This window comes from Phacochoerus africanus, chromosome 9, assembly GCF_016906955.1.
Source record: "Phacochoerus africanus isolate WHEZ1 chromosome 9, ROS_Pafr_v1, whole genome shotgun sequence".
NCBI classification, from domain to species: domain Eukaryota; kingdom Metazoa; phylum Chordata; class Mammalia; order Artiodactyla; family Suidae; genus Phacochoerus; species Phacochoerus africanus.
Genome location: NC_062552.1, coordinates 83,008,952 through 83,033,426, shown reverse-complemented (window position 1 = coordinate 83,033,426; position 24,475 = coordinate 83,008,952). Strand labels below are relative to the sequence as shown.

The window sequence follows — 24,475 nt, the reverse complement described above, 5'->3', positions numbered from 1 at the left end:
GGTTAAAATATAAAACGTGGCATTCCCATCGTGGCGCAGTGGTTAACGAATCCGACTAGGAACCATGAGGTTGCAGGTTCGATCCCTGGCCTTGCTCAGTGGGTTGAGGATCCAGCGTTGCTGTGAGCTGTGGTGTAGGTAGCAGACACAGCTTGGATCCCGTGTTGCTGTGGCTGTGGTGTAGGCCGGTGGCTACAGCTCCGATTAGACCGCTAGCCTGGGAACCTCCATATGCCGTGGGAGTGGCCCTAGAAAAGGCAAAAAAAGACCAAAAAAATAAAATAAAATATGAAATGCATCTATAAACCACTCTAAGAGGTGACTTTCCGCCCTTTTCTTTTTTTTTTTTTCCTGTCTTTTTAGGGCTGCACCTGCAGCATATGGAAGTTCGACTAGGGGTAGACTCACAGCTACAGCTGCTGACCTATGCCATAGCCACAGCAATGGGGGATCCAAGCCGTACCACAGCTCACAGCAATGCCAGATCCTTAACCCACTGAGCAAGGCCAGGGATCAAACCCACAACCTCATGGATACTAGTTGGTTCCTAACCAGCTGAGCCATGATGGGAACTTCCTCTGCCCACTTTTTAAAGAACTGACTGTAATTATGCAAAAATATGTCTATATGTGAACTGGAAAGCAATTTTTTCCATTTTTTAAAAATAATGATTTTCACTTTTTCCATTATAGTTGGTTTACAGTGTTCTGTCAATTCTCCACTGTACAGCTAAGTGACCCAGTCACATACATATACACATTCTTTTTCTCACATTATCCTCCATCATGTTCCATCATAAGTGACTAGATAAGTTCCTTGTGCTGTACAGCAGGATCTCATTGCTAATCCATTCCAAATGCAATAGTTCTGGAAAGCATTTTTTTTAAAATAAATATAGTTGTTTTAATTTTTAAGATATTTCATAAAAATACTTTCAACAGCTTTTTTTTTTTTTTTTTTTTTTTTTAGCTATTTCTTGGGCCGCTCCCGCGGCATATGGAGGTTCCCAGGCTAGGGGTGGAATCGGAGCTGTAGCCACCGGCCTACGCCAGAGCCATAGCAACACGGGATCCGAGCCACGTTTGCAACCTACACCACAGCTCACGGCAACGACGGATCATTAACCCACTGAGCAAGGGCAGGGACCGAACCCGCAACCTCATGGTTCCTAGTCAGATTCGTTAACCACTGCGCCACGACGGGAACTCCTCAACAGCTTTTTTAGTTGAACACTAAAAAAAACCCTCAAACTTCCTGAAAGTCTGAGTGACTATTTAAATGAAAAAGGTCTCCTTTATCATTGACCTTCCTCATTGGGAACTTGAAACCCTTCTGATGAAAGGTTGCTTCTTCTCTCTTGTCAGAGTAAACATAAAGACAAAATGAAGATACTCTACTACTCAAGGCAGATGAGGTAAAATGCCGAATTTTTAAAAAATTTAATCAGACTTGAGATGGGTCCTGAGGCTTTGACCCCTAAAAAACTGCTTAAAACTTAGGAGCAATTGGAGTTCCCATCGTGGCGCACCGGAAACAAATCTGACTAGGAACCATGAGGTTGCAGGTTCAATCCCTGGCCTTGCTCAGTGGGTTACGGATCTGGCGTTGCTGTGAGCTGTGGTGTAGGTCACAGATGTTGCTCAGATCTGGCGTTGCTGTGGCTGTGGCATAGGCCAGCAGCTGTAGCTCTGATCAGACCCCTGGCCTAGCCTGGGAACCTCCACATGCCGTGGGTACAGCCCTAAAAAGCAAAACAAACAAACAAACTTAGGAGCAATGGATTCATCCTGGGCACTCAGCACTTTCTGGCAAGAATGGACAATGACCTGTTCTGCATAAAGTCACTATTTAGGTTTAAATTAGCAGATGTGAAACATTTTTAAACACAAAGTTTACATTTAAAATGAAATACATATAAATGAATCTAAGAAAGACCCTAGAAAAGAGCAAAATAATATGTTCTCTCAATGTGGAAAACAGCAGAAAGAATCCAAGGAAGTAAAAAAAAGAAAAAAGTTAGTACTAATCATACGGTTGTTAAGGGTAAGAAATAATAAGATTGGGTTAAAATTATATTGGAATTTTGGATATGAAAAGGAATTTACAGGTCCAATGCAAATCCCTCGATTTACAGATGAGGAAACTTGAGGCCCATTTATTTATTCACTCAACAACCATTTATTACGTGCCTACATGCTCAATGCTGGAAATACAACAATGAACAAGACAAGGTCCAGAGAGAAAGTGGCTTGCCCAAAGTCACAATGGAATTTAGCCTCTCAACAGGGGCTCTTTGCACTCAATTCCATATTGTCTAATAATATACAATTATTCTGTACCTTAAGCACACTAAGCATTTGATGAAGGGTCTATGCCAAGATAAGATTTTCATATACAATTGATATAATAACATTCTGTAACATAAGGAATATTATATATATATTATAATATTCAGATTGTTAAGAGTCTATATAAAATAACCAACATAGTTCCTTAATTAGCAAATGAAATGGTAATTTCCTTGGAAATGCTTTCTAATTTCTAGCTTATTAGGTATGCCATGTGAAAATTTTGACAATCCAAATTTTCAAATTTTTGAATATGACTTCTGGTTGTACATCTATGACTTACTATATTCTGGCTCCTTTGAATTGCAATTTTCATTTAACTAGTGTTCTAACATTTTAGTTATTTTCCATAAGTGACAATTTTTTAAGACCTAGTTCTACCATTAACCAGTTTATCCCCTTATTCATTCATAGCTTAATCACTATAACTTAGCGTGTGTAATATAATCTGAGATATAATTTTTAAAATGTCCTGCATCAGAACTTTTCTTTCTTTTTTAAAATGTCCACACCTGTGGTATATGCAAGTTCCCAGGCCAGGAACTGATTCCAAGCCACAGCTGCAGCAATGCCAGGTCCTTTAACCCACTGTGTTGGTCTGGGGATTGAAACTGGGCCCCCACAGCAACCTGAGCCACAGCAGTTGGATTCTTAACCCATTGTGCCACAGCAGGAACTCTCAGAACTTAGTTCTTTAAAAGAAAACTCATTTACCTCATTTCAAAACAAACAACAGTATCTATTACAAAAGGGAAAATAAGAGTTCAGAACCAATCCCTTTGTTGTTTTTTGCTGATTTAACAACCCTAAGAAAGCACAGAGGAGTTCTTTAACACAGAGGACAGAAGCTCTCTACTAGAAGCAATATTGTGGCCTCAGAGTTCTTCTTTAATTAAAACAATCCAAAAGAAAAGGTGTGAACTTTCTGTAACTTATTAAAATGGAAAGTTTTTGAGGTATTCTTGATTAGAAAGTAATCATTTATATTCCAATACCTCTGAGAATCAATGATGGGAGAGCTACCTCTGCTACACCACCATTAAAACATGGAGCTCCAAGGTTGATTTTCCATTCTCAGATGACAAGGCTTTTCTACTGCTGTACTACTTTGCCCTGGCCATTCACTGCCTGTTGTGATTTTTGCTTCCTCCCTACATAAGAGCTCTACGGAGGACTGGCACTGGATATTATCCATCTCTACGGAGGACTGGCACTGGATATTATCCATCTCTACTGAGGACTGGCACTGGATATTATCCATTACTTATTTTAATATACCCCAAATTATAGCTCATGTCTGAAATAACTGTAAAATGAAACCACAAATGGTAACCAGAATTTAAAAATGGATAGCATCTATTCTAACTCACATACCCACACTCTAAAACTAACTGTAATAACAGAAATTAAAACTGGAGTTCCCGTTGTGGCTCAGCAGGTTAAGAACCCAACTAGTATGCATGAGGATGCAGGTTTGATCCCCGGCCTTGCTCAGTGGGTTAAGGATTTGACGTTGCCATGAGCTGTGGTGTAGGTTGCAGATGTGGCTCAGATCCCAAGTTTCTGTGGCTGTGGTGTAGGCCGGCAGCTGCAGCTCCAATTCGACTAGCCTGGGAACTTCCGTTTGCTGAGGGTACAGCCCCAAAAAAGACAAAAGACAAAAAAAAAAATTAAAACTACATCAGGAACATGTGGTTCTACTTCAAATATCAAGGAATGTTAAATGGGTCTCATCAGGAGTGAGAATTTTGAAAGGTCTGGTTACACAGAAAACCATAGTGCTAGATGCTCTAAGAATATTAACTACTTCTTCTTACACAGGAAAGGTAGGGGTTCCCATTGTGGCTCTGATTTAACAAACTTGACTAGTATCCACGAGGATACGAGGATACTAGCAGATTTGATCCCTGGCCCTGCTCAGTGTGTTAAGGATCCAGCGTTGCCTTGAGCTACAGTATAGGTTGCAGGTGTGGCTTGGATCTGGCGTTGCTATGGCTGTGGTGTAGGCTGGCAGCCACAGCTCCTATTTGACCCCTAACCCGGGAGCTTCCATATCCTGCAGGTATGGGCCTAAAAAGACCAAAAAAAAAAAAAAAAAAACCCCAGGAAAGGACAATTAACAAGCCACAGATAATGAAAGATAGCAGAAAACTGTTAGGAAGAAAAAAAATATAAAGTGGGGAAAAAAATGACAAGATAAATTTATCTCTGGATTAAGACTTATTTTAATATACTTAATGTATAGTACTTCATATAACTTATTAATGTCATTTTCTATAGACACTGTAATTAATTCAGTGACATCAGTATTGACCTCGTACAAAGAATGAAAGCTGGATTTTCTTGTGTACCAAACGCAAACATGTGCTGAAGAGTTATCACACACAACAGTTATCAGAGATCAACTTTAAGGATGACTTGTTTACAGTAGTTGCTTCACATGGTTTTCCCTCAAAACTTGGATGGCACCCAGTGTTGCCATATTTGTGCAAATGCCATTTCTGACCTGCCTGACTACCTCCTTTTGCCAGCCCCACTTTTGCCTGTTTTACTGCTGCCACTGCTAGATTTGCCGGATGATTTTGAAGAGAAGAGTCTTGTCATGAACTCAGAAACATCAGGCAATTCATGGTTGGAATTCAGCATATTCATTGACTGCTCCATCTCCTGCAGGAAGACAAAGCACAGTGATAATAAAAGGCACAGGGATCCTTCAAGTCATTTAATAACTGGTATTTCCATTAAGGAATGAGAGGAACAATACAAGTAAAAGATAATGGTTTGAGCAATGTTGCAATTTCACACCTAACAGCACTCAAGAAACTATGTTTCATGTGTCCTTTCTATAACTAAGCATTTTGATCCTTAGTAAATGTCCAATAATTGTAGCCTAGGGTTTGATTCAGCTTATGTTTTTTTTATAAAGGCCATTTTCTCTGATAATGGACATGGGAGATTATATTCCTGCCACCTTATTTTATGTTTTCTGATTAAAATGCTTCCTTGAGGAGTTCCCATCATGGCGCATGGGAAATGAAACCGACTAGGAACCATGAGGTTTCGGGTTTGATCCCTGGCCTTACTCAGTAGGTCTGGGATCTAGCGCTGTCATGAGCTGTGGTGTAGGTTGCAGACTCAGCTTGGATCTGGCATTGCTGTGGCTGTGGGGTAGCCAATTAGACCCCTAGCCTAGGAACCTCCATGTGCCACAGATGCGGCCCTAAAAAAACAAACAAAAAAATGCTTTCTTGATGTTTTAAATGCTTTCTTGATGCATTTTCTTAAATGCATACTTTTTTTAGATGCATATAACTAAAATCAATCTTGAATTATATATCAAAATATCAGGAATGTTTTGAAAACCTCAGTAGTATTTCCAAGACCTGAGCCCTTGCCTTTGAAGAAAATCTATGAATATTCTATGACTTGGGTGACCTCGATTACAGCATCTATAGTCAAGAAACACAAATGTTACAGTCACTCGCAAGACTTAAGGATTTGGCACTCTTAATTTGATGTTTTGTCATCCCCCTTATTAAGCCAACAATCTATAAAATACTGATCCATTTTTGACAGTATTAATGTAATGTCTGCTTCATTTGAACTTCATGTGACTTTCCAAAAGTGAACTTAAATTGTACTAGTTCAGACACACACAAAAATAATACTCTATTACCTCTCATTTAAAATTAAGCTTTTTATTAAATTATTAGCTTGGGCTTTCTCTCCAAAGGTAGAATTTTCACATGAGGTTTTTGTTTGTTTTTTTGTTTTTTTCCAGCCACACCCACAGCATGAAGAAGTTCCCAAACCAGGGATCGAACCCAAGCCACAGCAGAAACCTGGGTCACTTTAGTGACAATGTTGGATCCTTAACCCCCTGAGCCACTTGGGAACTCCAGCACATGAGTTTTTAAGGAAAAAGTGCTTTTACAAATAAGGCCAGGAAAAGAAACATAAACACAAATCAAATATGTTAATATACCCTAACAAATAAGAATTAAATGTATATGGTAACAGATCTCGAGTCCCTACAAAACTGTATCATCAACTCTGTTTTGATGACAGGGATAACACATAATCCATTTTATTTTATTTTATTTTGTCTTTTGTTGTTGTTGTTGTTGTTGCTATTTCTTGGGCCGATCCCGCGGCATATGGAGGTTCCCAGGCTAGGGGTTGAATCGGAGCTGTAGCCACCGGCCTACGCCAGAGCCACAGCAACGCCGGATCCGAGCCGCGTCTGCAGCCTACACCACAGCTCACGGCAACGCCGGATCGTTAACCCACTGAGCAAGGGCAGGGACCGAACCCACAACCTCATGGTTCCTAGTCGCATAATCCATTTTAAAATTGATTAATAAGTGGTTATTCAGTGATGAATAAGGTATAACTACATCATTAATAGAATGGAAAAACTTGGAACTCAGGAGATATTTGTTGATGAAATTTTGGGGTGGAAGAATGGATGTTTTTTAAAAAATTCTGGGAGTTCCCGTCGTGGTGCAGAGGAAAAGAATTTGAATAGGAACCATGAGGTTGCGGGTTCCATCCCTGGCCTTGCTCACTGGGTCAAGGATCTGGTGTTGCCGTGAGCTGTGGTGTAGGTCATAGACATAGCTCAGATCTGGTGTTGCTGTGGGTGTGGCGGAGGCCAGTGGCTATAGCTCTGATTAGACCCCTAGCCTGGGAACCTCCATATGCCTTAGGTGCGTCCCTAAAAAGACAAAAAAAAAAAAAATTCTGAAGATTTTATATGGAAACCAATATTTAAAAGAGACAAAGTGGTGGCAGTAAATTTGAAACATCTTACTTGGCAACTCCCCTCCCCCTTATCAAGCAGAATGGTTTTGTGATAGACAGTTTGCAAGCTACTATTCTATTTTTCTTTTTTGGTTTATCCAAATTTCTTTTGTGTGTCTGAACACATAAATTAAATGTATAATCTGTGTATGTGTGACTGGGTCACCTTGCTGTACAGTAGAAAATTGACAGAACACTGTAAACCAGCTATAATGGAAAAAATAAAAATTATAAAATTTAAAAAATAAAAAGCAAAGCTGCTGGGAAAAAAATAAATAAACTAAATGTATACTCTGAAGAGTTTTGTAGGGTAAAGACAGATTATAAAACGATATCATTTTATGTAATATTTGGATCAGATACACTAGGATTATTATGCATTGCCAACTATTCAATAGGTAGGCACAAAGAGGCAAGTGCTAAGCAGAATGTTTTAGTTATATGAAGAGACCGAGGCTTTTATCAGGCAGAACCAACTGATTTTATCTGGTCCAATGAAAGCAATTATTTAAATGCCAGGAACACTAATACTGTGTCAACATAACCTGTAGATGAATTTGGCCTGGGAATTAGGATAAAGCTGAAAAACCCCAAGCCATTTAGCCTCAGAGGATGGACCAGGACCAGGCATCAGAACACAGTTCAATCATCTTACCCGTCTCATTTCAGGATCACTTGTGTTGACCACTTTGGGCAGAAGCACAAATATCAGTAATGGAAGGACCATCATCATAACCTGTGAAAAAAAAAAATTCGGAAATGTTTTCCCAACTTAACTGTAGAATAAAATCTGCACTTAACAACCAGTGATGAAATTAAATACTGTATGTAGAATAAATCTAGCAACCCCCACTTCAGTTCTACTGAATGAGCCCTGCTGATGGCAAGGAGCTCAATGTCTACCTGCTGTACAGTGTAAAAGCCTTACCTATAAGTGCGTGGACTTTATAGACACTTTACTTCTTATCTGTGCTACCTATCATTTGGCAGAGTTTAGAGTTTTATCTAATACAGTTTGCAAACAGAACTAGTCATTTACTTTGTTCAATATGCAATCTAGCAGAATGGTGATCCTGATGGCCAGCCAGGTTCTCTTTCCAGACGAGTTGGGGTTCTTGGAGAAAACACTATATCCTCCATGGAATGTATAATATAGTACTAGGCAGTACTATAGTAATAGTATATATGGCAGACTAGTTTTACTAACTATAGGGTTACTAGGCAGTACTATAGTAACAGTAATATGGCAGACTAGTTTTACTAACTTATTCTTCTCAAAGGAGGTATAGCCTGAAACATTCCTGTTTGTGATCTAAATAGCCATCAGCAAGAAATATGATCAACATTTAGACAATTCTAAGATAATCATTCAACTTTCAAAAAGTCAATGTGTTTCTAAAGAATTATGCTATTAGTATATTAGTGGATACCACAACATTGTTTAATGAAAATATCAAGTATTTAAATGACCACAGAATAATTTCTCTGTTCACTACATATTTGAAAAAGGAGAAAATACCTTACTTATGCTTTCAAGAGGGGAAATTTTTTAATGATGGCACAGTCATCAGTGGACTAATATGCATGTGTATGAAGGATGAGACATCTAGCTCCACGTGTGACTTACCGCACACTCTGTTTGAAATTTAAACCTAAGTACTTACCCAATTTCTGTTGCACATTTCAATGTCAAATCTACTGTGCCTTTCTCACTATTATCCTTTTCATTGTGTATTCCCCAAGCTACTATTTTCCTGAAATTTATAAATTATTCCAATAATCCTTTCATCCAAGAAGTTGGCCCCAGCTTTCTTTCTAACAGGGTTTAGAAGTTTTCAACTGCTAAAAGAAATTAAGAGATTAATAGAGATACTTTATCAAAGCCTGATACATACCATTGGGTTCATCAGAAAGTCTGTCCAGCCCCAAGATTCCCTTTTAATGAAGTAAGAAGGAGGGCCTGAAGATTTCATCTGGAGAGGATAGGGCAGTCTGACCACTTCTGACGTTTTGATGTAATTCACATACCTCGCTCTGACAAAGCAACAGGAAAAAAGCATCAGTAATCCTACCAAAAACATTACTAGTTTAAAAAAAAGAAAGGAGTTTCCTTTCATTTCAGTGGCTTGGGTCACTGCTGTGGCACAGGTTCAGTCCCTGGCCATGGAACTTCTGCGTGCCACAGGCATGACCAAAAAAAAATATGCTGTATTTGCAACGCCATATAATTACCTCTAGCTTTTTCCAAAATGCTTTGGCATCTAAACTTTAGATCTTAAAAATCTGATGAAAGTAGCTTTATCTATATGTCTAAAATATTTAGCAAAATATAAAGAAAAAACACTAAACTTGGAGTCAGTAGACCCAGTTTCTAGCTATAGCTCTGTTATTACAAGGCCTGTGGGGTTAAACAAGTTCTTAACTGTTCTGGTTATATCAAAACTTTTTCTGAAATCCTAGCTCTAAAGCTCTTTGATTATATTTAATAATAAATTTATTTTATTATAAATATACAAAAATACTAGATTATTTGGAGTTCCCATCATGGCTCAGTGGAAATGAATCTGATTAGTATCCATGAGGACACAGATTCGATCCCTGGCCTCAATCAGTTTGGTTAAGTATCCGGCGTTGCTGTGAGCTGTGATGTAGGCCAGTGGCTACAGCTCCAATTCAACCGGTAGACTGGGAACCTCCATGTGCTGCTGATACAGCCTAGAAAGACACACACGTGTACACACACACACACACACACACACAAAACTAGATTATTTTTGCTTGTCTGAGATATGCATTATTGGGTACCCGAATTTTTTTTTTTGGCTACCCCGTGGAATGCAGAAGTTCCAGGGCCAGAGATCAAACCCACATCACAACCCAAGCCACAATAGTGACAACACTGGATCCTTAACCTGCTGAGCCACCAGGGAACTCCAATGGGAACCCCTAATTTTAAAGGCTATTTTGCAGGAAAATTTTATGATTTAAGAAAGTCCTGCAACAGTGCCATATGTAAATTATGGTTTTACCAAAGACGTCACTAATTCTAATCACCCATGTTCGCACATATTCCAGTTACTTTTTGAAAATTGGCTCCACTATTTTCTCTATCATTTCCTTCTGGAATTGCAATTAGACATATATCAGACTTTTCTACTATTTACTCCACATCTTGTTAAACCCTCACTTTCACTCTCTTCCTTTATCTGTACTGCTTTCTGGTTAATTTCTTCTGATCTGTCTTCTAGTTCATCAAACCTCTGTTCAGTTGCTTAACATATCCACTGAGCTTTGTATTCCAAAGCCTATATTGACTGTAGAAGTTCAATTTTATTAGTTTAAATATCTATGGTCTACTTTGGTATTATCTTACTCTTGTGGTAGTAAATATTTCCTTTATTTGTTTAAGCATTTTAAAAGTATTTTAAACCATTTTATTATCAATATGCATTAACTCTACTATCTAGAGTTCTAGGAGGTCTGATTCATCTGCTGATTCCATGTACATTGTTTTCTTGGGTATTTAAAGGGTAAGAAGACTATTTATGTGTGGACTGGACAGAGTATCTGCCTCCATAGAGGTTAGGTATGTCTCTGCCAGGAGTACAGGATTATTAACTACTCAGATTTGAAGTTTCTGGATCATGCAGGAAGTAAAAGATCATACCTCAAATTTCAATGCGGGTAAGACTGTGACTATCAGTTTTCAAGACAGACTTTCCCCTCCAAAAGCCAGGGCTAGATTAGTCTGGTTTTGTTTTTGTTCTTTAGGGGTTTTTTGGTAGTGCCCATAGCATATGGAAATTCCCGGGCCAGGCATCAAACCTGCACCACAGCAGTGACCCAAGCCACAGGACTGACCACACCAGATCCTCAACCAATAGGCTACCAGGGAACTCCAGGAGTCTGGTCTTTTGGATTTCAGGCCAAGGGTCAAGAGAGGAACCAATTTTAGATCTAATTCTGACTCCAAGCAAGCCCAAGGCTTGCCTCCTACCTACATACTAATAAAATCTAAGCTGTTTGGTGAGAGGATAACAAAATTCCCAGGTGGGAAAGTACTTTAGAGTTTATCCTCTGGGGGTTCCCGTTTCTTTTGGGAGCAGCTATACATTTAAAAAGAAATGTTTATCATGTTTTATCCAGCATTTCTAATATTTTCCACTCTGTCAAAATGTCAGAAATGGAGGACCCACATTTATCTCAAACTAACTTATAATGATGCTTATAAAAATATTGGTCAAGAATATTAGTATCTTATACGAATCCCACCTTGTTCTCTACTCTGTCTACCCCATTATTAAAATGATATGGGCTATGGTTTGCTTTTTTTTTAACCTATGCTTTAGGTACTAATCATCAGGAATGGATCTGAGAACATGAATCCCACTGCTGCAACCAGTCCTTAAATGTTAGAGCAGGAAGTACTCTGTACCCAAGGTAGAAAAGCAAATAAGATTTTATAATTAGAAAAATAGTTGTTTGCTTAGACTACTTTATTCAAAAGTCAAAGTAAAGAGAATAAATAGGGAGTTTCTTGGTGGTCTAGTGGTTAGGATTCAGCACTTTCACCACTGTGGCCCAGGTTCAATCCCTGGTCTGGGAACATCAAGCCACTGCACATCATAGCAAAGAAAACCAAAAAAAACAAAAATTGCCATTAAGAGAATAAAAATAAATTACAATTTTTAATTGACAAGTATCCCCTTTTATTTATTTATTTTTTGTCTTTTGTCTTTTTAGGGCCTCACCTGAGGCACAAGGAGGTTCCCAGGCTAGGGGTTGAATCAGAGCTATAGCTGCCTGCCTACACCAGAGCCACAGCAATGCAGGATCCGGGCCGCATTTGCGACCTACACCACAGCTCACAGTAGCACAGGATCCTAACCCACTGAGTAAGGCCAGGGATCGAACCCACAACCTCATGGTTCCTAGTCGAATTTGTTTCCGCTGAGCCACAATGGGAACCCCACAAGTATCCTATTTTAACAACCCTCATTCCCTCTAGTATTCAGCACTTTCAATATTTAAAAAAAAAATGTAAACCTATATATAGTGCATATGGTAATCTACATACCCCCCTCCATCTCCAAGCTTGCAATTTTAACATATATAAAAAGTCAATGATAAGTCCTTTACAATTTAGATTTTAACATACTAGGATTTTTATGTGTTACACGTTATAAATGTTAGACATGCTTTATATATGCATGATTTTATGCCTCTAAAGAGACATGAGTAGTTCCCGTTGTGGCTCAGCAGTAACGAACCCGACTAGTATCCATGAGGATGCACATTCGATCCCTGGCCTCACTCTGTGGGTTAAGGATCTGGCGTTTCTGTGAGAACTGTGCTGCAGGGTGCAGACGAGGCTTGGATCCTATGTTGCTGTGGCTGTGGTGTAGGCCAGCAGCTACAGCTCCAATTCAACCCCTAGCCTGGGAACTTCCATATGCTGTGGGTGCAGCTCTAAAAAGCAAAAAATAAAAAGACATGAAAACGTCAATAGCTAGTGAGGTTCAACAATCTGTTTATTACAACAAAAAATATAAACAGGAGTTCCCACTGTAGTGCAGCAGGTTAAGGATTTGGCATTGTCTCTGCGGGAGCACAGGTTCGATCTCTGGCCCAGCTCAGTGGGTTAAGGATCTGACATTGCTACAGCTGTAGCGTAGGTTGCAGCTACAGCACAGATTCAATCCTTAGCCCAGGAACTTCTATATGCTGCAAGTGTGCCCCCCCAAAGAATTATAAACATATTTACAAGGTGTTGCCTTTAATTCAAGCTTCACCCTTGCTCTAAATAGCCAACCGCAAGAAATATTAGAATTTGGACAAAGTAGACTATTCTTTTTTTTTTTTTTTGTCTTTTTGCTATTTCTTGGGCCGCTCTCGCGGCATATGGAGGTTCCCAGGCTAGGGGTCGAATCGGAGCCGTAGCCACCAGCCTACGCCAGAGCCACAGCAACTCGGGATCCGAGCCGCGTCTGCGACCTACACCACAGCTCACGGCAATGCCAGATCTTTAACCCAGATCTTTAACCCACTGAGCAAGGGCAGGGATCGAACCCGCAGCCTCATGGTTCCTAGTCGGATTCGTTAACCACTGCGCCACCACGGGAACTCCAAAGTAGACTATTCTAAGACAATAATTTAACTTCAAAAATAAGGGGGGGAAAGTAACTTGTTTCTAAAGGACATATTTTTAGTGGCATCACAGTAGTGGCTTCATAATAATACTACTGAATAACTGTCTCTGTTTACTACACATGCTAAAAGAGGAAAAAGAAAACTCTACCTGTCCATCAACAGGAGCTGATATCAGTGGACTAGTATGTAGCTGATATAAAGGATGAGGCAAGTGCTATGGCTCACTATTTCAATTATAACATTTACATATCATTCTTTAAAATATTTCAAAGACCAAAAAAAAAAAAAAAGCAAAGGAAGAAGGAAAACATTTTAGGAGTAAACACTAACTGAAATATAAATATTATGGTACTAACTGAACCTCTCTGGCTTACATCAGCTCAATCTGGGGTCTCTGCAAAATAACCTAAATATGCTAGGCACATAATGAAAAGGTCAGTAGTAAATACAGTTCCTCTAACCACAAATTATTTTTGCCTTTGCACAACCTCTTCTTTATTACTGAGACATGGTGTAATTTTGCAATAGCTCAAACAATGATGAAGAGAAATTTACATTTAAAATTGTTTCATATTTGTCAATCATACACCTCAATTAAGCAAGCAAGAAAACTGCTTCCTATACTTCCTGGTCAGAGTAGACCAAAGAGAGTATTATTGGCATGAGACAATAAAAAAACAAAGAGGAGTTCTCATTGTGGCTCAGAGGGTTAAGGATCTGACGTTGTCTCTGTGAAGATGCAGGTTCAATCCCTGGCCTGGCTTAGTGGGTTAAGGATCCAGCATTGCCATAAACTGTGGCATAGCTCACAGATGCAGCTTAGATCTGGTGTTGCGGCAGCCATGGCAAAGGCCAAAGCTGCACCTCTGATTTGATCCCTGGCCCAGGAACATCCATATGCCGCAGGTGCAGCCATAAAAGGAAAAAAACCAACCAACCAAATAAATAAATTGGGAGTTAAAACAGCAGAAGGCTAAATCTGAACATTGTGGACATCTACACAACTGATTTCAACTTCAAATGAGTTTGTGGTATTCCAGAGTCACAGCCTGAATTCATCTAAAATTCTTTTCACCTCGATTTCAAAGCATATATTCATCTACATGTAAATTCTGAAACTTTTTCCTAGTCTGCTGGTGTCTAATACTGTACTTTTTCTTTTCTTTTGTCTTTTTTTGTACTTTTATTATCATCACTCTCACTTAAAGATAAAAGTAATCAATTGTTTTCTAAAGAAATACTAAATTTACAATGCACACTAAATACTCCAGAAAGGAAGAACTATAAATATTTCTAGTTCAAGATACTATCAAAAAGGTCCCAAGAGGAATTATCAAAATATCCCAATGAAAAATAGATGACAAATATTTTCAACTTAGAAATGTTAAATTATTTCCAACTTTAATAATCACATTTCAATTATAACTTTCACAATGCTTGGAGTTCCTGTCGTGGCGAAGTGGTTAACGAATCCGACTAGGAACCATGAGGTTGCGGGTTCGGTCCCTGCCCTTGCTCAGTGGGTTAACGATCCGGCGTTGCCGTGAGCTGTGGTGTAGGTTGCAGATGCGGCTCGGATCCCGCGTTGCTGTGGCTCTGGCGTAGGCCGGTGGCTACAGCTCCGATTCAACCCCTAGCCTGGGAACCTCCATATGCCGCGGGAGCGGCCCAAGAAATAGCAACAACAACAACAACAAAAAAGACAAAACACAATGCTTTTGCTCCCACAGTAACGAACTTTACCTCTTCTCTGTATAATCGTAATAGGAGCTTTAAAGTAAATGTTAGGAGTTCTCATTGTGGCACAGGAAAATGAATCCAGCTAGTATCCATGAGGATGAGGGTGCAATCCCTGGCCTCGTTCAGTGGGTGGGGAATCCGGAGTTGCCATTAGCTGTGGTGTAGATTGCAGACTTGACTTGGATCCCGAATTGCTGTGGCTGTGGTGTACGCTGGCAGCTGTAGCTCCAATTTGACCTCTAGCCTGGGAACTTCCATATGCCGCAGGTACAGCTCTAAAACTCAAAAATACACATATACATACACGCATTTATTTTAAGCCAGAGCAGCAGAAACTTTAACTTTCCACACCTGTGGCATATGGAAGTTCCCAGGCTAGAGGTCAAATCAGAGCTGCAGCTGCTGTCTTACGCTACAGACACAGCAATGCCAGCTTCAAGCCACATCTGCAACCTGTGCCAAAACATGGGATCCTTAACCCACTGAGCAAGGCCAGGGAATCAAACCTGCATCCTCTGAGTTTCCGTTGTGGTTCAGCGGAAACGAATCCGACTAGGAACCATGAGGTTGCAGGCTCGATCCCTGGCCTTGCTCAGTGGGCTAAGGATCCTGAGTTGCTGTGAGCTGTGGTGTGGGTCACAGATGTGGCTCAGATCTGGCGTTGCTGTGGCTGCGGCATAGGCCAGGACCTGTAGCTCCGATTAGACCCCTGGCCTGGAAACCTCCATATGCTGTGGGTGTGGCCCTAAAAAAAAAAAAAAAGAAAAAAGACAAACCCAAAACCTGCATCCTCATGGATACTAGTCAGGTTCTTAACCCACTGAGCCACAATAGGAACTCCAGGATAAACATAGTTTAAATAAACTTTTCAACCTTAACAAAAAATTCTAAAAGGAATAATAATGAGGTATTCAGTAGCCTAGACTTTGGTAAAAATTAAATTAGTTGTCCTTACCTCATTTTTCCTTTTGAAGTGATATCCACTCGGACGGGATCAAACCTATAAGCTGGAGATATAACTTCCACTACATAAGATCCAGAAGGTATATCATGAACCACAAAACTGCCATCTGTCCTGGAAAAATGAAAATCATATTTAGTCACTTCTGATTAACAGATTATTCTTTTCTTATTTATTTATTTATTTTATCTTTTTAGGGCTGCACCCAGGGCATATGGAGTTTCCCAGGCTAGGGGTCAAATCAGAGCTGTAGCTGCCAGTCTACACCACAGCCACAGCAACGCAGGATCTGAGCCATGTCTACAGCCTACACCACAGCTCATGGCAACACCAGATCCTCAACCCACTGAGTGAGGCCAGGGATCAAACCCACATTCTCATGGTTACTAATTGGATTCGTTAACCGTTGAGCCACAACGGGAACTCCTTTTCTTACGTTTTAAATTATCTGGTTTTTCCATTTTTTTTATTACTCAAATAAATTTGTCACATCTGTAGTTGTATAATGATCATAACAATCTGATTTCACAGGATTTCCATCCCACAGCCCAGGCACATCCCCCCACCCCCCTAAATTATCTGTTAACTCACAAACCAACACTCCTAAAAATGACAGAGTAATTAAGCAAAAAATTCCACCAAACTAGCAAGAGCTGTCCCACACTTCAGCTTCCCTAATTACACTGCATGGGTTCTACAAAATACCCTAGACCATTCCACAGAGAACCTTGACATAGAAAGTGCTTCTATTTCTTCTGGGGATAGAAATGACAAGTGACAGGAGCACAATACCAAATCTAAAGCCATGTTTCCATTCATGAGAATAATACACATTATTCCTAGACTACCTGGGTTCCAATTCTGCCAATCCCCTCCAAGAATATCTTAAATTAAAAATGGCTTTTTCCTATTTTATTTTGCACTTTTCTTTTTTTTTTTTCTATCAAAAAGGTAATTGAGTACTGCTTGTTCCACCTGTTACAAACTGTTCACCATGGTGCAATGAGATCGGCGGCATTTCTGAAGCACCAGGATGCAGGTGTGATCCAGGCCTGGCACAGTGGGTTAAAGGATTTGGTGTTGCTACCTGGATCTGATCCCTGACCCAAGAACCCCATATGCCGCAGGGTGACCAAAAAAATGAAAAAAACAAAAACCCCACAAATAGTTCTCATCTACTTTGGTTACTTCTTTTTGGATATGCAGAAGTTTAAAATGCTAATAATTACATAAAACCATCCACCTTCTTCTTACTGATTTCTTCTAAACTCTCTAGACTTAGAAAACTACCCCCATCAAGAGCTGATAATTTCATGTTCATAGTTCAAAATTCATTTGTTTTACTAATGAGAAACTGCCATTCTGAGGAAAAGGAAGTTTCTGTTTCAAAACAGATGACTTTATCAGAGAATTGCTAGACTCATCATAACGTTAAGAAATAACTCCTTAAATCATTAGGCTCTTTCTCAGTTAAAGGAATAACTTTACTTTATTCCAGTACCTTTACTTCCCTCCTCCCTCCAGGCTGAGAGGTGATGAATCCTAGGGCACTGCATAATCTGCTTGTTTCCCTACAACATGACTACCCTGCTTAATCCTTTTACTAAACTTTCCTTGAATTATTCTAATTTGAATGTACTTTTGTTGCTTGATGGGATCCTAACTGAAAGAATTTCAAAACATTTTTCAAGGTCCAGGAAAAAGAATTACTAAATTAATGACTGTGCAAGTATATTTTTCATCCTAAAATGAAATTTTTGGGTCAGGATATGGAAATTCCTGGGTGAGGGATTGAATTTAAAAAAAAAAATGAAATGCACTCTACAATATATTGGCCTTCTTGCATCCTGATTTGAAAAAACAATAATTACATAAGAGCATTTCTGAGATAAGCGGGGAAGCAAAAATGGACTGGGTATTGGATGATATTATGGCATTATTATTTATTTTGTCAAATCAATGTTTTTTAGTGTTTCTTTAAAGCCTTTATCTTTCAGAGGTACATGTTTTTACAAGTTTTTACAAGAGAAATTACATATGTTTAAGATCATATTTAAATATTCCACAAAAAATCAATGCGGTGCAGAGGAGACAGGAAATCTAACAGTAGATTGTGATGGATTCCTAAACTATGAAGATACTTAGTGTATTTTAGCGTATGTCTATAATTTTCCATAATAAAAAGTTCAAAACATTATAGCACATAATCTTACATATAGCACATAAAGCATAGCACATAATTTCAAAAAACTGAAAACTACCTAAATGCCCCCAGAGGACTAGTTAAATAAATCACAGTTTATATACCAGTGATAAAAGCAAGAAGTGGCATGGAGGATCCTTAGGTGAAACTCCCCAGATTTCCATTTAGCCAGGTGCCAAGTCACCTCCAATAAGCAGAAATATAAGTCAAAATTCAAGAAAATCATGGACCTGGAGAATAGACTTGTGGTTGCCTAGGGGAAGGGGGAGGGAGTGGGGTGGATGGGGAGCTTGGGGTTAATAGATGCAAACTATTGCCTTTGGAATGGATTAGCAATGAGATCTTGCTGTGTAGCACTGGGAACTATGTCTAGTCACTTATGATGGAGCATGATAATGTGAGAAAAAAGAATGTATACATGTATGTGTAACTGGGTCACCATGCTGTACAATAGAAAAAAAACTGCATTGGGGAAATAACAACAACAAAAAATTAAAAAAAAAAAAAGTCAAAACTGCATGCTGGAGTTCCCGTCGTGGCTCAGTGGTTAACTCAGTGGTTAACGAATCCGACTAGGAACCTCGAGGTTGGGGGTTTGATCCCTGCCCTTGCTCAGTGGGTTAAGGATCTGGCGTTGCCGTGAGCTGTGGTGTAGGTCGCAGACTCGGCTTGGATCCCGCGTTGCTGTGGCTTTGGTGTAGGCCTGCGGCTACAGCTGCGATTAGACCCCTAGCCTGGGAACCTCCATATGCTGCAGGAGCAGCCGTAGAAATGGCAAAAAAAAAAAAAGACAACAACAACAAAACTGCATGCTGGTTATGCGTAACAGGTACAAGGTTAGGGTTAGGGTTATCCCTTTTCCAACAAGATTGCCACCATAAGCTCCTCATATTAATTATCAATTAAACTTTCTACACATAAATGAAAGAACATGAAACTGTATCAGAGGTTGGTCACAAAATATTAAATGAAAAAAATATTATTCAGCCACAAAAAAAGAATGAAATGACATTTGTAGCAACATGGATGAACCAAGAGACTGTCACATCAGTGAAGTAAGACAAAGACAAATATTATATGATATCCCTTATATGTGGAATCTAAAAAAATGATACAAATGAAGTTATTTACTAAAAAGAAACAGACTCAGACTTCCAAAACAAATTTATGGTTACCAAAGGGAAAAGGTGTGGGGGAGAGGGGAAAGGGGATAGAAGAATGGATTGGGAGTTTGAGACTGAAATGTGCACACTATTGTATATGAAATGAATGGTCAACCAGGTCCTGCTGTATAGCAAAGGGAAATCTACTCAATATCCATTAATAACCTATATGGGAATCAATATGTGTATATATATAACTGAAGCACCCTGCTGTACATCAGAAATTAACACAATATTGTAAATCAACTATACTTCAATAAATTTTTTGAAAAACTATGTTACAAAGTACTGTATATCATATTTTATTATTAAAGACACGGATACAATTTCAAAAAGATACAATAAAATGTTATCTCTATTTTCCTGATAATATTTTCTTCAACGAACATATTATTTATATATTATTTTCAAATAAAAAGATGGCTTTTAAAAACTGTATACTGAAGAGATCAAGTGCTTAATTGTGGTTAATTTTCCAAACCTTAATGGGAGTTTTACCATTAAAACATCATTTACTAGGGTAAACCCTAAAGAATGCCCTAATTAAAAAAAAAAAAAAGAATTCCCTAATGCTAGATTTTTAATGATAAACAGCACTGAAAAAATGGCTATAAACTTCCTGTCATTATTTACTAATCTGAGGTTGAACTTTTCATTCAAAGGTACCTAGAAAATCTGAATATTTGCAAATCAGACTTAGAATTAAATGTCCACATTTAAATTTTGTGCTTTTCAGATACCACTTGCTGGTATACAAACCTACCACAGAAACACCTTTCCCAAATATTTTCAGTTCAAAGTTTCAGTTTAAGCAGCGATTGAAAGATTTAAAACATCATACTTGTGCCTAGACATCTGAAAATCAGGCTTATGAAAAACTACAGTGCTAATAAACCCACCACGTTTTTCATATAAGCTCAAATCCCATTTCTACTAATATCTAAAAAGGACAGAAGCCTGTGAGCACTGTAGAGAAACCCTAGTTTCACATAAGTGACACGTGTGATGCTGCGAATTCCTCGATGAATTCAAATGTAAAAAAGAACAACAATCCCACCTCGAGCCAAAAAAAGGTGCTGATTAGGGACTTCAGGGCCGGTTAATTTTAGAAGCAGCAACATTAGCCTCCTAAGTCTATAGCATCACTAGAAGCCCTGTGGGCTTTGAGAATTCCCAGTTGCTTAGCATCCTTCTACACAACATAAAGCTACCAAGAGACTGAAATGAACGCAAAAAGCAGCCAGATTTCAGGGAAACCAGAACAGATGCACAGGAAAAACTTCATCAAAAGACAAATGTCCACCTGTCCCTAGGGTCCAGGAGTGGTGGTCTCCATCGAGGGCCAAACTGGAGCTGAGAATAACTGACCCCACAGCTCCAGCCCTGGAGCGAGCACCTGCCATCCTCATTTCGAGGTAAGAGACCGGGAAGGGGAAACCGTCCGACTGCCTCCCAAGGTCTTCCAGCACAGACCGCTAGTGGCGCCCGCCCCTTTACCCTCGGATAGCGACATTGTCAGATTCTGACACTTAGCTCCTGAAGGAGGAATTGCCTTTAGGCTTCCATCCCAACCGCTTTCGCGCTGCCCTCAGGAAGCTCACTTAAGGAAGCCGACATGCTCTTCTCCGTCTACCAGCACTCGGGCCGCGGAGATCCAGTCCTGGGGCTTCACTCCAGGAACAACCGCACGGCCTTCAATCTTGAAGCGATCTCCTACGCCGGCCCCACTCCCTCCTGACCCCTCGGAGGTAGACCCAGACACCTCCGAGCTCTGGGCATCCCCTGACAGCAGAAGCAAAAAGACGGGGAAGAGGGCCCACAGGGCGGCCGCCATGACAGCAGCTCTCCGCGGTCAGGCCCGCAGCCCCGGAAGCCCTCCCTGTCTCTTGCTGCCGCCGCCACTGCCGCAACCGCCGCCACCGGCCGATGTCGTCATCCCGGCGCGCCGGCTTCCGCGCGAGCTTTGGACTCAAACCCCAGCGCAGAAGTCTTGGCCAATCAACTTGCGAGGCTGAAATGCAGCGATCTCCGCGCGCTCGGGATTGGAGGGCCATGTGATTAGCGTCGCTTTAAGGGGGCCGCGCACAAAGCAACGGTGCTGAAGTGTGTGTGTTCGAGGCCTTAGGACCACACCAGAGTAAAAGACGATTACTACTTAAGAGACTTTGGTAGAAACAAGTCCGGAAAGGAGCGTTTAAAAAACTTCTAGAGATTCCCCGAGACGTAAAAGATGAAAATGCTCCCGTTTGTGTGTTTAAAGGAGATAATGTCTTTGCACAGAAAAATAGCTGGAAAAAAATACGTAAACTATTTATAAAGGGTTTCGACTGGTACAAAGGAAAAGAGTTGGAGGACATTTACCTGCATTTATTTATCTTAGACCATTCGTCCAGTTTTGAATGCTTTTCCGTAATGAAAATAACATAACTGGAGGAAGCCTGCCAGTGTTGATCATGGGGATTAAGGCAAGATTTCAGAGATCATCTTCTTCAATCCGTTCGTTTCTTGATGATAGACAGGAAGGTGCCTTGCCCAGAGTTTCTGTTGGGCCTTGGACATTGCCGTGCCTAGAGCTAGCCTCCCAGGGAAGAGTAACAAAAATTGGAAAAAGAACAAAGGAACCAAATACTCTGAATCCCTGATAGGGACTGGGAATGCAGCTCATACTCTATTCTGAGCATCAGCAGCTGCTGCTTAGGGGTAGTTTACCTAAGTCTTCTGAAGATAGCTATTTCTTCACACTGAATCTTTGGAAGAAGCAGACATGCTTTAAAAAGATTACGTGCTACAACCCTCCCCACCAACACCAACCATCAAAACTACGCTGAATTATGAAGTTAAATTTCACTTTTCTAAAATAATACAAAATTTATAAATACACTGAAATAAAAATAGCCTCATCCCAAATTTATCTCATTTTATTTCACACATTTTTTGGTAACCCAGCTTTGCTGGTGTCTTGGGCACATATTTGGTTCTGTAATCAGTGATGGTCAGTATCTCAGGTGGAAACTGGGAAGTTTACTTTTTATGTGGGGCAAAGGGCAGGAAAGTACCAGCAACACACAGCAATTGAGCTCTCTGTATCCCCATTTCTGCCTTTCTCTTTCTTTCCCTACCTTACTGTCACTCTAATACCAAAGAATCCAGTGATTTGACCCTATAATTGCCAGGCTTAAACTTCTCCACAGGCATTGGATGGAGGAGAGAAATCTAATGTTTTCAAGTGCTGTGAAATTCTGTCATCTCTGGTGTTTTCCAGGTAGACCATGGGAATTGCATAGATATTCAAGTTCAAATTATATAAGAGTTATTCCATAATGTAGCCCTAGGACTCATGCCTAATGGAAGAAATGAAATTATAGTGAAATGTTTTAGAAAAATTTTGTGCTAAATTTGCTCTGTTTGCCCAGCCGGATCCACCTTCTGCCCTCTGCACTGCTTTGTGCCCTGGAGGACTGGCCCTTGAAGGATTGAAAAAAACTTGGTTCCTTTGCCTTCTGCGTGCTTCTAGGTTGAGTTCAGCCAATAGGAAGTATCTGTAGGACATCCCTTTCAATTTCCCTTACCAATCCCCTTACTTCCAAGAAAGTTTAATAAAGGGATAATTTAGTCACCACCTCAAGTCTTCCATCTATTTCCTCAAGATCCTGACCCATGTAGATTTCAATCAGACCTACTTATCTTAGTTATGGAAAATATTATTAAAGTGAGAAGTGGTCAGTTCATTTATTCAGGATCTTTGCTTTCTCCATCTTCCTTTTTTGCTACCTGGTGAACAAATTATGGCCACAAGGGGGTGAACAAGGACAGGGATAGATAGAATACTCAACTCCCCCCAACCAACAGACACAAGGAATTTTTATAAATATTGGATTATACCAACAGAGGTTGACTGTGGGTTTTACAAGTGTAGTTCTTTTCTTTCTTTTTTAAAAAAGTGTTCTGTTTGAGCTTTTAAATATTTTTATAAATAAATTTTATGAATAAATTATTAAAACATAAAACTATTTTAAAAAATAAATGGAGAAGCTAACATTGCTAAATATATATAAAATAGAATTTACTTTGAACTCTTAAAATTTGAATCAACCAAAACATAGTTGCCATCCTTATCTAGAGTTTTTATGATCACTTAAAGTGTCATCTTTGGCGATAATTTTTTTTCCCCTCTGTCACAATATTCTTCTTGTTAGCATGTCTCAGTATCACAATGATTTTCAAACTATTTTTCATATTTTGGCTATCACAGTGTGAATGCAAAGTAATGAGGATCATACCCTTAGCTACTTCACTTGTATTTAAGTCAATGGATTTATTTTTTTAAAAAATAGAGTAATACTAGCTAAATGATTGGAAAACTTTAGCTGTGCTAATCCCCAACTACTGTGGTATTTAACTGATTTTTGCCCTTTGAGTTTTAAACCTCATTTGCTTCAAGTAGTTTAGCTAATCTTTTTCACTCAAGTAAACTGGAGCCAATTTCCTTAATATTTAAAAATGTCTATCACCCACTAGCACCCGAGGTTTGTTTTCTGAAGTCTCCTATGGAAGTCCTCTGAAATCGTCTCTGATGGAGTTCAAGAGGCATCTAACTTGCATTAATGTCCTAAAAAAATAAATCACAATGGAAAGATTTCACTTTCTTCATTTTCCTCTAAATTATCATTCCTTCCACCAAATTCAGTGAAAAATGTAAGTAAAATAAAGTGGGGAAATGTGAAGATACGCTAAACAACTTATAAACGTAAGGAAAAACATTCACCTTTGATATTAGAAAAAGAGTCAAATTTTTAAAAACATCCCATGATATTCTAGCAAAAGTGTTTGTAGAGAATTCTCATTGTGGCGCAGTGGAAATGAATCCGAATAGTATACATGAGGACTCGTATTCGATCCCTGGCCTCGCTCGGTGGGTTAACGATCCAGCATTGAGCTGTGATGTAGACGGGCTACAGCTCCCAATTGGACCTCTAGCCTGGGAACTTCCATGTGCCACAGGTGCAGCCCTAAAAAGACAACAAAAAAAAGTGCTTTCTAAATGCTAAAATATAAATATTGCTAGTTACTGCATTTGAACAATAGTGAAAAACAAGTCAAATGTTAG

General features: G+C 39.5%; 1 protein-coding gene across 1 annotated transcript; it reads right to left on the bottom strand.

Moving 5' to 3' along the window:
- Nucleotides 1–4,555: 4,555 nt before the first annotated feature.
- On the bottom strand, nt 4,556–21,316 carry EMC7 (ER membrane protein complex subunit 7). Its single transcript, XM_047796588.1, has 5 exons — nt 20,970–21,316; nt 15,997–16,116; nt 9,047–9,185; nt 7,807–7,887; nt 4,556–5,015 (listed from the first exon to the last, which is right to left on the bottom strand). Exons 1-5 carry the CDS (start codon nt 21,200–21,202, stop codon nt 4,863–4,865), a joined length of 726 nt encoding a protein of 241 aa, XP_047652544.1. The 5' UTR covers nt 21,203–21,316; the 3' UTR covers nt 4,556–4,862.
- Between the last annotated feature and the right edge of the window lie 3,159 nt (nt 21,317–24,475).